Raw genomic sequence first — 14,093 nt, 5'->3', positions numbered from 1 at the left:
CTGTGGAACTTCAAGGGGCCCTAGGAGATCCCTGCAAGATGCTTCCAGTCTGAGGCTTGGTGAGGCTCCAAAAGGTGGTTTCAAATACAAAAAAAAAAAAAAAAAAAAAAAATTAGTACTTGGGTTTCCCTGGGTGTCTCTGTGGAGATTCAAAACCATGATGCAATGTTTAAATGAGTGGTATTTTTATGACTTAGGAGAGTAAATACTCAATTTGAAAATATTCAAGGAAGAGTGATTTGGTCCAGAAGAATTAGGGGCATCCAGAGTACAGTGAGCGAAGTAAATGGGGCTCTTTTGAAGAGAGCCTTGTTCTGGACAGGATGGGCCAGTATTGTAAACACAAGTTTCTCATGCTTAACTCCCCTTCCTAGCAACAGGAAGACGGAAATGAGGCCATGAGCAAAAAAGAAAAAAAAAAAGTCCTAAAGGGCTCCAGACAATACTTGCTCCACCCTGCTGCCGTTCACCCTGTACAGCCAGAAGACCTGCAGGAGTAAAAATAACCTCAGATGTTTCCGCTTCCCCCCTGGATATTACCAAACCGGTGCAGACTGATGTCTCGGTTCTGTGCGGAGTGTCAGGCCAACCTGGCCCAGGTACCCAGACGCCTGACAAGCCAAACAGAGTAGCGGAAAGGCTGTCCTTTGTCGTTTGTAATATTTGTACAGGCCAGTGATACAGTGACACGCGTTGGAGCCAATGGCTGAGAGTGATTCTCATATCTAAGCTTAGCTGTCTCTCTGAGTCTCCTCCTGTGGGGTCAAGGTCAAGTTAAAACTAGCCCAGTTTCTAAAGAGTTAAACGCCTACTCTGGCCTGAAAAGCCCAAGCCCACATTGATCCGCAGGGCTGTGAAATGAGAAGAAAAATGAGTTTTTGGAACAGACGTTCACAGCTGTCCTATTTCTGACTCTGGCCATTGTGAACAGAGGAATGTGGAGTCAAGTACGAGTCGTCTTTGAAGGGAGACCATGCAAGAGGGTCACAATTTTTATTTTCTTTTTATATAGAAGCAAGTTACTGCTGTGACTGTGTGCAATCAGGGGTGTTTTTCTTTCGGGCTCAAGTTACAGTAGTCCTCTTTTATCCTTGGGGAATATGTCTCGAGGCTCCCAGGAGTTCCTGAAACCATAGACATGGCCATCCTTCTGTAGACCGTGTTTCCCCCATAGATACATTCCTATGATAAAATTCATAAATCAGACACAGTAAAAGATTCACAACAGAAGCAGGAAGATAGGGCCGTAGTGACAATAATCCCTAGTAGGAGTTATTGAGGACTTACAAATTGTTTGTTTCTGGAGGTTTCGTTTCATACTTTTCGTTGGTTTCAGTTGACCATGGGTAGCTGAGATGGAGGCTAAGGGGGCCATGCTGTAGTGGGACACTCAGTTAATATGAAGTGGGTAGATTTCCAGCCGCGGAGGCCTGTCTGTCAGCCCACCCCGTCAGTCAACACTTCTCCCTGAGGTGGCCCCTGTGTTATTGTTGAGGATTCTGGAGATCAATGATAAGGAGAGGAGAGCTTCCCTGGTGGTAGTTAATTGCTTGACTCCGCCTTGACCTATTTTATACTAGCTATTCCTTCCTTGCTATCCTAAGTAGTGGCTGGCGGGAAGACAACCTTGCTTGTTTAGCTTGTGTGCTGTTGTAGACCCTGACAGTCAGGGGTCAGGCTTTTCTAGGATGTTCCGGCCATGCCTTACAAAGACTGCTTTTTCCTGGGGCCTCTGTGCTCCTGGGGAACCTGTAAGGTGATCAGGTGATCGTAGCCTAGCAGATAGAGATGAGCTTCTGTCTTTAACATCTGGGGGAGTCCCAGGGACCACTTTCGGAAAAGTCTACCTGAGCAGTGTTTTCTCCAGTGAAGATACTGTGAGATGCTTTCTAAGAGAAACGTGTGTGCTAGGTATCAGTAATTGACATCTTACAGACTTTCTGCCTGCTACAAAGTAAGGCTCTTGGGCACTTGAGGTAAAGTGTTTATTGCACCCCAAGTCCCCAAGCCCACACAATGGAGAGCTTTCTCTTCATCAGGCTCCCCTGGTTTTCTTCTGTCACTAGATTTAGGTGTTTATGATACTGGGTCCTTCCCACTCACGTCTACTACTCGGTGGCCTTCTCAGGCCAGCCTCTCCCCTAGTAGGGGGGAAATCAAAAGGTATTAGAGCAGTGGATTCTGTGACGCTGGGTCCCCAGTTGCCTTTGACACCTCCGGTCCATCCGTCCACGTTTTGATCTCTCTCCTGCCCCGCCTTTCGGTGTCCCGCGGAGGGAACTGGAAGTGGCTTCCTGATTCTTGTCGTGAGGCGCCTTCCTTCTCCTGTGGCAGTCTCCAAAGGATGTCTGAGGGACAAAAGTGTTCCACACCCTGGGCTTGTAGCGTTCCCAGGCCCAGCACGCTTAGGAAGCCAGCGAGGAAAAGACTTGTGACCCAGGTGTGGGTCTGCCCTGCAGCCAGGCCGTCCTGCCTGTGGGCCCTATGTCACACTCGGGTGGCAGATCCAGGATGATTTTCTCCAGTCTGGATAAAATGGAGGCCTCGTCAGAGAGCCAGTGTCCACCGAATTCCCTCTTCCGAACCAAATGGTATGATGTGGAAAGGGGATTTTATGTGATGCTTGGGCATCTGTGGAAGTCACTGCGAGGGAAATTCCAGAACTTTGCAAAGGCCTCCCCGGAAAAGCCTGTCCCCTGCTGAGCTAGAAAGAAGTTCAGTATCCAAGGTCACAGTCATCCCAGTGACACTCCAGACCCCTTCCTGTTGGCCTGTGTAAACAGACGGGGGCCCTCACAAAATGGGGTTCTTAATGTGTTTATAAGAAATTAAGTAGATGGGTAGGAGTGAAAATTTAACTCTTAGTGTGTGCTTGGGCTGCGGAGAGTCCCAGCAATTTTAAAGAAAATGGTTAGTTAATTCATCACAAAGATGGGAATATGCTTCTTTTTCCTTAGATTATTTTGGTATTGGTCGGATTGTGTGGGGGTGGGGATATACCACTTTTACCTAACCTGTGTATGTTTGGCCACCAAAAACCCAACCCAGACAAAGAAAAAATTGAGCGTGTAAAATTGAAAAACATCTTCGCCTTAGGTTAGACCAAAGGAGGCGGCGAATTATGCCTTTAACCAATATTTGCCACGTTCTGTTCTCCTTGGTCTTTGATGAACCTGTAGTGTCATATTTCATTCCTTTCTTTCTTTGTTTTTAATCTGGTCAGAAAGGACTGAAATAGAGGTGAGGCGGTGCTGGCCTTCTTCATTGCTGCTCTTTTGCTTCCGTTGGAATTTCTTGCTAGACTCTTTATCTCTAACTTCCGGTCATGGCTTTGTTTTGAAGTGTTTTATTTTTGCTCGTTGTGGTCCTCCTGGAGGACCCCGGGGTAAAGGCCTCCGCTAACATACAGAGAGAAGCCGTTGTCATGTGTGCCAGACTCTCAGCACAGAGATGGACCGACTCTAGGTTTGTCATCAGGTATCTGGCCTTCAGACACTGACTGTGTAACCTCAAGACCTGTGCCACCTTTTACGGAATTGAGGCTTTGTAAACTAAGGGCGTGTTAAAGCTGTGTCACCCCCTGTCTTGAAGTTGTCTTCATGTAGGTAGTTAGCACCCTGAGACCTAATCCAAGCCATTTCCTTTAGTCTGTAATTTGTCTTTAAGTAGTTGATACAAAATCCTTGAAATACATAATGTGTATATATTGATTGACAGACGGTGGGCTCCTAATGGTGCTTCTTTTCATAATTGGCATTCAAAGTAATGGGCTTTGCGGTGATATTTCCATCACATAACATAAAAGAATGGGGGCAGGGGCAAAGTTCTATTTTTATCTCCCCCTAGACTGGCATACAACAGCGAGAGGTGATGCTATTGCGTCCACTTCCTTAATGCATCAGTTCCCTCTCGGTTTGACCTCTTTGTGCCCGAGCGCAGGTGCCAGGTTTTGATTAGCTGGGAGATATTTTCTATTCCTGGAAATGAGGTGCCTCCGTGTGGAGGCTGGAAGTTCCTGACAGCCCGCCACTCGGGAGCGCTCATCAGCACAGCCCGGCCTGGTCATGATGGGAGCCACTCGCCCTTGCCTGGTTCCAGTGGGAAGAGCAGTACTTTGCAAATGCCTGTGCAAAGGGGGAGGCCCAAAGGACATGTCACTCCTGTCATTTCGGCATCGCTGAAGTGTCCCCTCAAGTGCTCAATCAAGGTGTAGGCTTTCAGGGTGTCTCCAGAGAGGTTCCCTCCTTTCAAAGTAAAAACCCTTTATTAAGTTGTCATCACCTCACGGGGGCAAAGTGGCTTCTTTATTCCCCTCCTTACATTATTTCTAGGAATATTCTCTCCTAGAAAGCAGCATATCTTCCTCCAAATCGTCAACAGATGGAGAGAACACTTAAAAAGAGTCTGCCCCCAGCTTCCATCTTTTTACTAGTACCGAGAGCCCGCTGGGCTAGGTAATTTAAATGAGAGTGCCCTGGAATGAATGAGCAAGAAACTCTCTGGCCTGGGGACACCATCTGGTGCCTCTGAATTGGAGCAGATTGTCCAAAAGCTGGACCAGCTCCTTTAGAAGGAGCAAGGTCCCCGTGCATGTCAGCACCCAGCTCCCTGCCTCTGCAGGAATCAGGAAGTCTCCTGAGAGGTAAAGCTTTAAAGATCAAGAAAAAAATAGAATTCCAAGAGTTTGCTACAGGCCGAAAGGTTTTCTGTGAAAATTAGACTTAGTTTGGGGTCTCTGGAGGCCTCCCCCTTAGCAAGTATTTGGGGTATTATGTTCTCTAGGCCATGACTATGGCCTTCATGAAACAGGTCAACACATTACTTCATTAAAAAGCAGTTTATACGTTCAAGCAATGCAAGCGTCAACAAACGTCCATACATACCATTGGGAAATGTTCCTAAAACAGTTTCTAGTGTCAATACTTTGAGAGGAATTAGGATTGTAGAAGTGAAGAGGGAGGGACTGTGTCCTGGAGAAGAACCAGTAGGCAGAAAGGAAGTATGAGACACCAAAGCAGGTATTGTAACTGTTGTGTGAAACGCCAGGTTTACATGTGCATGCATACGTACATAGGCACTTCAAGTTGTATCCCTTCAGGTTACATGTACATACGCAGGCACTTCCGGTTGTAGACCATCCGTGTGTATAACAGGTCCTCGCTGAGGTTATTAATCAGAAGACTAAGCTTACTAGGATGAAAATGAAATCGGTGGTTGATTTGCACAGTTGTGTATTTGTTGAGGGACCCACCATGCTGCCACAAAATAGTGTGGGGTTTTGCGGGGTATCCGTGAAGGAGAAGGACGGAATATCCTCGGAGCTTACAAGGCGAGCACACGGAATGTAAACAGAACACGCTGTGGAAGATGAGCGTGGGAAGGGGTGAGCAGGAGGAAGCCAGGGAGCCCCGATCAGTTGGGGGGCTGGCATGGGAGTGGGCATTGGTGGGGGTGTGGTCAGCACCCTGGCTTTATATACTCCTGTTTGGGCTTTCCACAGAGCAGGGGGAAAGGGCCTCACTGGTGTTGACTTAAATCACTTGGGACTTAACCAACACAGGGGCCCTAGAGAGCTCTTGAGAAACCTGAGTAATTCCAGCTAAGAGGGCAGAGGGTCATTGTGTCCCCTGTTCCGGGGCTGTGGCATGCCTTTCCACCTGGTTTCCTGCTTGGCAGGAACTTGGGGTTTTGATTATCCCTGAAGGTAGCTGCCAGCTCACCTAGTTCAAAAAGGAAAGACTATCAAAGGAAAAAAATTGCAGGCTGGTTTCTTTCACTTGATGCCCCACCAGTGGATTTGGGTCTGCCCAAAGCCCCAGTTGAAGGATTGCCCTAACTCCCAGAAACTTCCAGAATATGTGCCTTAGATGCTTGGAATTTTCTTTTAGGCACCTGAGGTAGGAATGCAGCTGAGATGCCCTCAGAATCCTTCCCGCGATTAGATAACATTGGCGTTTAATAAACGTGAAGTAAGTATTCTATGGGACTTGGCCCTAGCAGGAATTCGTTCTGCATAGATAACTCCTGATAACCAGCCTTTGGCAGTTGTGCGTGTTTAACATTACTTTTATAGTTGTCAGGTGAAAGTTCTTAGTCTGCCTTTGAAGAAATGAAAATATTGCCGAACTTCCTTTTCTTTACTAGAACGTGTGGTTCTAGTGTACAAAAGGAGTATTTTGAGATGGACCAAATTTAAGAGGGAGAAGTTTGCAAGGTGAAACTTGGGGGTGGTATTGGAGTCTGAAGAGAGAGTCTCCATCCTGGGCATCCTGGGAACTAGGAGGGCTTACCTTTAGAGGCCTTTCAAGATCTGAAGAGACCGGCAGAGGCTAGGTTAGGAAGGCCCACGGACTTTGCCGAGGGATTTGAATTTCGAGTCAAAGTTGATAGAAAGTCATTGGACAATTATAAGCAGAGGTGGGACAGAAGGAAATCCATGGTTAGTGAAAACTTGTCTAGATAGTTCATGGAACTGGTTGGGGATGGGGAGGAGGAGAGGTTTAACCAAGAGTTGTTAGAATCCAAGACAAATGAAAAGAGTAGGAAAGCGGTTCTCACCCTTGCTACTGCGGGGACCCATTAACACAGTTCCTCACGCTGTGCTGACTCCCCCAACCATAAAATTATTTTCATTGCAACTTAGGAACTGTAATTTTGCTACTGACACAAATCGTGATGTAAATTATGTGGATTCCAGTATCTTAGGCGACCCCTGGGAAAGGGTCACAACCCACAGGTTGAGAACTGCTGCACTGGGGACTCGTGGGAGGTGACACGCGACTCCTAGGGGAGCCAGTCCTGCCTACACTTGCAGGGCTTGGGGAGCTTTTATAAAATAAGATGCCCGTGCTGCGATGAAACCAATTTGAATATGTGGGGCTGGGTGGTCTTTGGCTTTTGTAAGAAGTTCCCGATGCCTTACCACCTTTCTGTGCTCCATGACCTGGATGCTTCTCCGGATGACCCACCCCATGAGCCCCACCCACGAAGTGAAGGTGGGCTGTTACTAAAGCCAGTGTGTGCATCTCTGACCTCCTTGACCCGGTGGCGGCAAGAACCTGATAAGCCGGCCCTTTCTTCCCTTTGAAGGGATCCCGTGTCACCCAGGAGCAGGAATGAATCTTGGTTTGGATTTGAAAGCCCCGCTTGCCTGTCCACAGCAAGAGCAGCTCTCTGTACACAGGAGCCTTTGCCCACACATCTGCCTTATAGCAGGACTTCCAAGGGATCGGAGAAAGTGCTTGCCTTTTCTGTAGCATTCCCTAATTCCTTAGCATTTCTTTGAAGAAACAGATTTCCTGGAGCCTGTGATGGGCGGGCCTAGAGGGAAAGAAGGAAAGAAACCCCCCAGGTTCTCACTGTGGTGGTATTGCAGCCCACTTAAACTCCTGGGCTGTCACTCAACCTGCAGAGCTCAGCAGCAAGGTGGCTTCTGGCTCGGGGAAAGTTGGCACACTTACAGTGACTTGTCATGGATAAAGGATTACAGTTAAGGTATAGCAAGAAGATCGGGGGCATCCGATACAGCCAGGAAATATGTCAATACGGGCTAAGGGTCCCCGGCCGTGCACAAAAGGTCTCAGCGCTCATTCATCTCACGCACAGAACTGCTCTGTGAACGACCAACAGCTAAGCTGCTTCCAAGAAAAATTTCCTGTTTCCTCCTTAACATACGTGTCTGTGGCTTGCTTAGCAGAACCCCTCGTCCGCAAGTTTCATTGTGTGGCCATTGTGCTTTTGAGTCTGGTGGCCTCGCTGTTTTAGAAAACACCATCACTCGTGGCGCACAGGACACCAAACACCTGCACTCAAGGAAGAAGTCTGTCCTTCCAGCCAGGCATTCACAGTGGGGGCGGGGGGGATGCTGAAGTGATCGGCTAACAGGCTGTGGTGTTTCCTGGTTGTGGGTGTGTGTGTGCCTGCACATGCACGCCTGTGCAGCACACACGCTATGGTGTGTACGTAGAGGTCAAAATACAGCCTCAGTCGTCAGTTCTCTCCACCAAGGGCCCCAGGATCAATCACAGCTGATCAGACTTGTTCAAGAACACCACCAACCCAACATCCATCTCCCTGGTCCTGCTTCGACATCTTAAACTTTGTCCCTTGACTCCCTGACAAAGGAAAATTCTGCTCTATACAAACTAGCATTCTGTGAGCCCCTGTTTCTTCTCTCACCTGGGACATAGAGCTCATTCTTGAGGGGAGTTGGCTGACTGCTTCCACCTGCGTTTTAGGACCTTGTACCTTGAGGGTGCTGTGAGCGTGTATTAGGATCAGTGTGAGGAAGTGAACCGGCATGTAAAAGGCTCAGGCTTGGCTGGAGCTTCTCGGGTCCACCTGTCTGCATGGTTTTTACACAGGTGCTGGGACTTGAACCCAGGTCCGCACGCTTGCAGAGCAAATGCTCTTCTCCATAGAGCCATCTCCCCAGCTCACATCATTTGTTTGCTAACCAGGTGGCCCTGAAAGTGGCTGGGTGACATCAGGGTGGGACTGTATGAGAACATGCCATTTTCTTAGTGATAGGGAATAACTGAGACACAAGCCAGCTGTAGACATCTGGGTGTTTCAGAAATTGCATGGTACCTTGATTAATGTAGGTAAAACGTTCTTCTCGTGGGTAAAGGATTCTGTTAACAGATGTAAAGATGCTTTAGAAAAATACATTGCCTCTTTCCCACCTTTCAACACAAAACCACTTGAATTAGAAAATCAAGAGCATGCTGTAAATAGGTGTTCGCATCTTCTAAGCTGGTACCTAATGAAGCCTTTGTATGTACACTAGCCTGATGCCCTGTCTGCATGTGCCCCGAAATGGACCAATGCTCAGAGTCTCTAGTCACCTGACTTTTAATTGAGAGAACAAGAAAGCAAGTACTCCTTTTTAACCGTCTATTATCCTGTGTTCCGCAGTCTGTTCTTTGGAAAGATTCTCGAAGGACACGCACACTGAATGATTTTAAATGTTTTTAAGAGGCCATGAATTTGTGGGGTTGGAAAGATGACTCCGTGGTTCAGAGGACCCAGGTTTGGTTCCCAGCACTCACACAGTGGCCCACAGCCATCTCTAACTCCGGATTCAGAGACTCCGACACCTTCTTCTGATCTCCCTGTGCACCCAGAAAACATGTGATCTGCATTCAGGCAAACACCCGTACACATAAAACAATTTTTTAAAAAGCCATGAATTTATAAGAGAGCAAGGAGGGATATTTGAGAGGTATGGGAGGGAGAAATGGTGGAATATAATTTCCAAAAATAAAACACTTTTTTAAAACAAGCAGCCTGTTTTTCTTTTTGTAGTCCTCTTTGGGAGCCAGGAGGGCTCCACAGAGGGAAACTTTGATTTTTCATAGCCTTTAAAATAAAATGCTAAGCGTTCATGTTTTTCCTTCTTAAAATACTCTCCCAGAAGCTGTTTTGCGATCTTATTAAAACTTCCTTAATCCTTAGGAAGACAAGACATGGATTTAAAAAAAAAAATACGTGAGCGCTGGCAGGCTGGGTCAGCAGGTGCTGGCCACCAACCCTGGGGATCTGTCTCCTGTCTAGGTGGTGGAAGGGGGAGAACAGACTTCCACAAATTGTCCTCTGATCGCCACATCTTACCCCTTAGGACACAGGCCCACGTGCATACACACAATCGCAAAGTAAATAAATGCACTAATTTCAATTTAAAATTTGATACATGAAGAAGACCGGGCGCAGGTGATTTACTTCTGTGTACCTTACTCAGCGCGAACAAGGAAGTTCTTCTGCGTCCTCTTGCCCATTGGGTCCTGAACCTTATGTTTAGTCGTACTACTTCATCTCACGGAAAGCAACCTTTAAGACGGTATTTCGTAACGGTTCAGGGTTACCCTCATTTCAGCTGGGTATTAACTCACTCGGAAAAACCACAGTTTGCTCCCTGGTGTGCCTAGAAACGACATTCCAAATTGCCTTGACAAATTAAAGTTTTTAAAAGTTGCTCTTCTTGAAAGGACAAGGGGGGAAAAAAGAATAAGTTAAAATTTAAAAAAAAAACAGTAAGTGGAAAACCTTAACGTTTGAGTAGACAAAAGTAACGTGAGGCGTGTATTTGTAATGGTGGCCACCAGATGGACATCTGGCTTAATGAAGATGGGAATCTGGGCTTGATTAAGCAATGTTGAGACGTCTGTCAAGTGAATAGCCTTAAATAACCAAGCGCTCTAATGGCCTGAAGAAGGTGGGAAGAGGAGTTGAAAGGAATATTCTTTGTGCAAACACAGAAACTAATTAATGTGTCCAGGACCACCTCCGCGAGTCAGTTTTAACGGGATTGTAAATGCGTGCCTGAGTGGATTTGAACACAGCGTGTCAGTTGCTCTTGGCCCCTCTGTTTAGCAATACTATCTACAAGATGTTTAACCACGGGGAAGTGGGGCCTTTATTAGGCTGTTAGCCTGCCAAGATGCTGGGATTCAGTGACATCGTGCCCTTGGTTTCCTGAGGCAGCCTGCTGCGACCCTCCCACTGAGGAATACAGTGCTCCTAAAGGCATTTTGTCATTGTCTTTGGCTAGCAAAAGGCCCAATCCACAAATGCCACAGGGCAGCAACTGTGCCCAGCCAGGTTCTACTCTAGATGTCAGGGTGTTATCTGGTGGGGTTTTGTTGAAGCAGAAAATAATAAGCCTTGTTAGGCCAGCTGGGCTTCAGCTCAGTCATTCAACCCCTTCTGTCCTTGTGCTTTTCTTTTTGGAAGCGTGTCCAGAACCAGCACGGAGTAACTTACTGCTGGGAACCCATCTTGGATTTTTTGTTTGTTTTGGTTTCTGCAGCACAGGGGATCAGTCCCAGGGCCTTATGCATGGCTGTACATCTGAGTTACAGCCCCAGGCCCCTTCTGTTCTCCTTAAAGAGAAAACACATCATTGCATTCATTTTAAAAAAGATGGAAGGATGTATAAAATGTAAGCCTTTGGGTATGAACTTTTTGCTGGTTCCTTTGCCTGTAGGTATATATTGTTTTACAGAATTTGTCTTTTGCTTGTCTAATAGAATCAGTTTGTTAATGCAGGAAAGTCACATGGAGGGTTAAAGTGGCTAACAAATTCGTCTTCTGTTTGTCTCTAGAAATTGAAGCCAAGGAAGCTTGCGACTGGCTGCGGGTAACCGGATTCCCCCAATATGCACAGCTTTATGAAGGTAAGGCAAGGATGCCATCTTATCTGAAGTCAGCATATTCGTAACACTGACCTCATGAATCGAGGACTTACTCGGAGACATTTTGTCACTTAGTTAAATATTCCAGTTTCTAAAACAATGGGATAAGTACCCAAGACTCCCACCATTCAAAACAAAAGTAAAACAGAACCTTAGTATTAATAGAGTCATCTTGTCCTTCTGCAAAGAGTAAGCCGTGTCCTAAAAACACCCACACACCGAAACAGGAAAGGACAATTAAAGTTAAAAAGATCACCGTACAAGTTTGCTTTCTTTGTCTCTGTGATAAACAATATGACCAAAAGCAACCTGCAGAGAAAAGCGTTTATTTCATCTTGGCAGCTTACACCCCATCACCAAGAGAAGTCAGGGCTGGAACCCGGAAGGAGGAACTGAGGCAAAGGCTATAGAAGATTGCTGCTTATTGGCTTTGCTTTCTTGTAGTACCCTGAAGTACCTGCCTAAGGGCAGCCCTGCCCACAGTGGGCTGGACCCTCCCAAATCAATCACTAATCAAGAAAATGCAGCTCAGACTTGCCTATAGGCCAATCTGATAGAGGCCTTTTCTCTGGTATGCTTCTTTCTTCCTACTTGACCCTGGCTTCTGTCAAGTTGACAGGATGCTAGGGACAGTCACGTCTAATTCCTTCTCTGAGGCTCTGGTTCCATGGGTCGATACCACGTGTTCTGCATCCATTGAGATGAATTGGCTGTTCATTTCAATGGGAGACCTATTATCTGCATATGAAATTTTGTTATAATGATCGGAGCTTTGAAATAGTGAGCTCCATTTTATAGATCATTTTCTTTTGAATGTTTACTTTTTAATTGTTTTTATTTATTTAAAATTTTTGTGCAATATATTTTGATCATGTTTTCCCCCTCGGACAACTCCTGTCAGAGCCTCCCCACCTCCCTACCCACATAACTTCATGGATTTTGGGTTTGTTTTTGTTTTTTGTTTGTTTAATATTCTCTTCTCTCTCTCTCTCTCTCTCTCTCTCTCTCTCTCTCTCTCTCTCTCTCTCTCTCTCTCTCTCTTGATAAAGCTGAACTCTTTCTGACTGACTCCTCTACTGCAGGGTTGCCTGCCTCCTGAGGGGAGGGATTTGATTTGGGGGAGGGGGATGACAGGACACGGGACTCAGGACTCAAGGCAGGAACCTGGAGGAAGAAACACTCATCCATTTAGAACTGAGTGTTCTGAGGTCTCTCACTCTCTGCATAATGTCTGGCTGTGGGTCTCTGAATTTGTTTCCATCTACTGTAGGGCAGTGCTTCTCTGGTGATGACTAAGCCAGACAGTGGTCCGCGAGTTATCAGAGTGTCCTTAGGAGTCCTTGCAGCGCTACAGGCTGTTGGTTTTTTTGTTTTGTTTTGTTTTGTTTTAAGATCAGTAGTGCTTGATTTTACCCAAGGTCCCTGGGCTCTCTAGTCTCAGATTCTTGCACACCCAAGCTGTGGGGGGGTATGGATTCCATTTTATGGCATGGGTCTTAAATCAAATCAGATCTTGGTTGGTTACTCCCAAAGTAACCAGTCGTGGTTACTCCCACCATTGCCCTCGCCTGTCTTACAGGCTGGACACCATTGTAGATGAAGGGTTTATGGCTGGATTAGCATTTATGTTTCTCTTTTGGTAGTGCGCAGAGTACCTTCCTATACCAAAGACACTAGACCATGGGGTGAAGGCTCTCATTTTATAGGCAGTTTTCAAATCAAGCAAGGCATGGAGTGATTCCTCACGTAGTCTTTCGGTGGCACTCAGTGATGATATACTTTTATGTTCCGAAATAGCTTAGTGTCCCTCAATTTCACAGCATATATGCAATTTCTAATTGTTCTTTTATTTTGATTTTTGACCCAACACTTTGCGCGGTGGAGTTGCCTGCCCTCAGACAAGACCTCCGACCCATTAAAGGGCTTTGGAGGTGGAAGTAGGAACAGAGCTCGTTGCTTTTCTAGTTTACAGCTCTCCTGGAGCTAGGGAAAGGTAATTGGATTTCCAGTGGCCAGGCTTTTGTTTTCCTCTTTAAGATTAAATTTCCTTCAATTATGTCCTTTTGGGGTGTTGATGCGCTGCTAAGAGGCGCCTTCTTGTGCCTGTTGGTTTTGGTGAATCCAATTTCCAGTTGCCGTGTCTTACCTTCACAGTCCTAACATGCAGGCTCCATCGTCCCTGCTGGTATCTGCCGCATCTCTCCAAGTCATCTGAAGCCTAGGCTGTCTCTGGGATGTGCTGGGCCAGGTTCTGGGCAGTCATTTCCCACCTCACCCTGCCCCTATGCCAGGTGAACGAGCTACACACATTTGGTGGCACGGCCGCCCACAGATCCCTCATCTTCCTGATTAGCTCCGTTTGCTGCCTGCAGGTTTTCACTTCCTCCCTCTACACCCAGGCTAGAAGTTGGGTTCAGACCGCTTCTACCCATCAGTAAACCATCATCTTGTAAAAACCAGTTCCTTCAACAAACAGTCTAGGCAAATAAGAAGAAAATTGATTGAATTCTTGCATTCCTCACAGTTAGTCATTACTGGGTAGTTTTTTTAAAAAAACAGAATTGTTATTCATTTGGATCAGAAAACTGACCTTAAGTATAGCATAGAGGGCTGGAGAGATGGCTCAGAGGTTAAGAGCACTGGCTGCTCTTCCAAAGGTCCTGAGTTCAATTCCCAGCAACCACATGGTGGCTCACAACCATCTGTAATGGGGTCTGGTTCCCTCTTCTGGTCTGAAGGCATACACACAGACAGAATATTGTATACATAATAAATAAATAAATAAATATTTTTTTAAAAAAGCATAGCATAGAAACTTAGAAACAGCTAAAATAGCATGGTTTCTTTTTCACATATGCTTAGCAGGCAAGGACATTAAAACTTTGCATTTGCATTCATAGA

General features: G+C 46.2%; 1 protein-coding gene across 4 annotated transcripts in view; it reads left to right on the top strand.

Annotated features, from left to right (window-relative positions):
- Positions 1–14,093, top strand: part of Dlc1 (DLC1 Rho GTPase activating protein) — a 347,498-nt gene that overhangs the window by 307,557 nt on the left and 25,848 nt on the right. For all 4 annotated transcript variants that reach the window (XM_075986541.1, XM_075986542.1, XM_075986543.1 and 1 more), the window contains one exon: positions 11,103–11,174. In XM_075986541.1, coding sequence (XP_075842656.1) covers positions 11,103–11,174 — 72 coding nt within the window. The remainder of the gene's footprint in view (positions 1–11,102; positions 11,175–14,093) is intronic.

Source organism: Microtus pennsylvanicus, chromosome 9 (genome assembly GCF_037038515.1).
Source record: "Microtus pennsylvanicus isolate mMicPen1 chromosome 9, mMicPen1.hap1, whole genome shotgun sequence".
Classification (NCBI taxonomy): Eukaryota; Metazoa; Chordata; class Mammalia; order Rodentia; family Cricetidae; genus Microtus; species Microtus pennsylvanicus.
The sequence above is the reverse complement of the archived record's forward strand: the minus strand, read 5'-3'. Positions and strand labels throughout refer to the sequence as shown.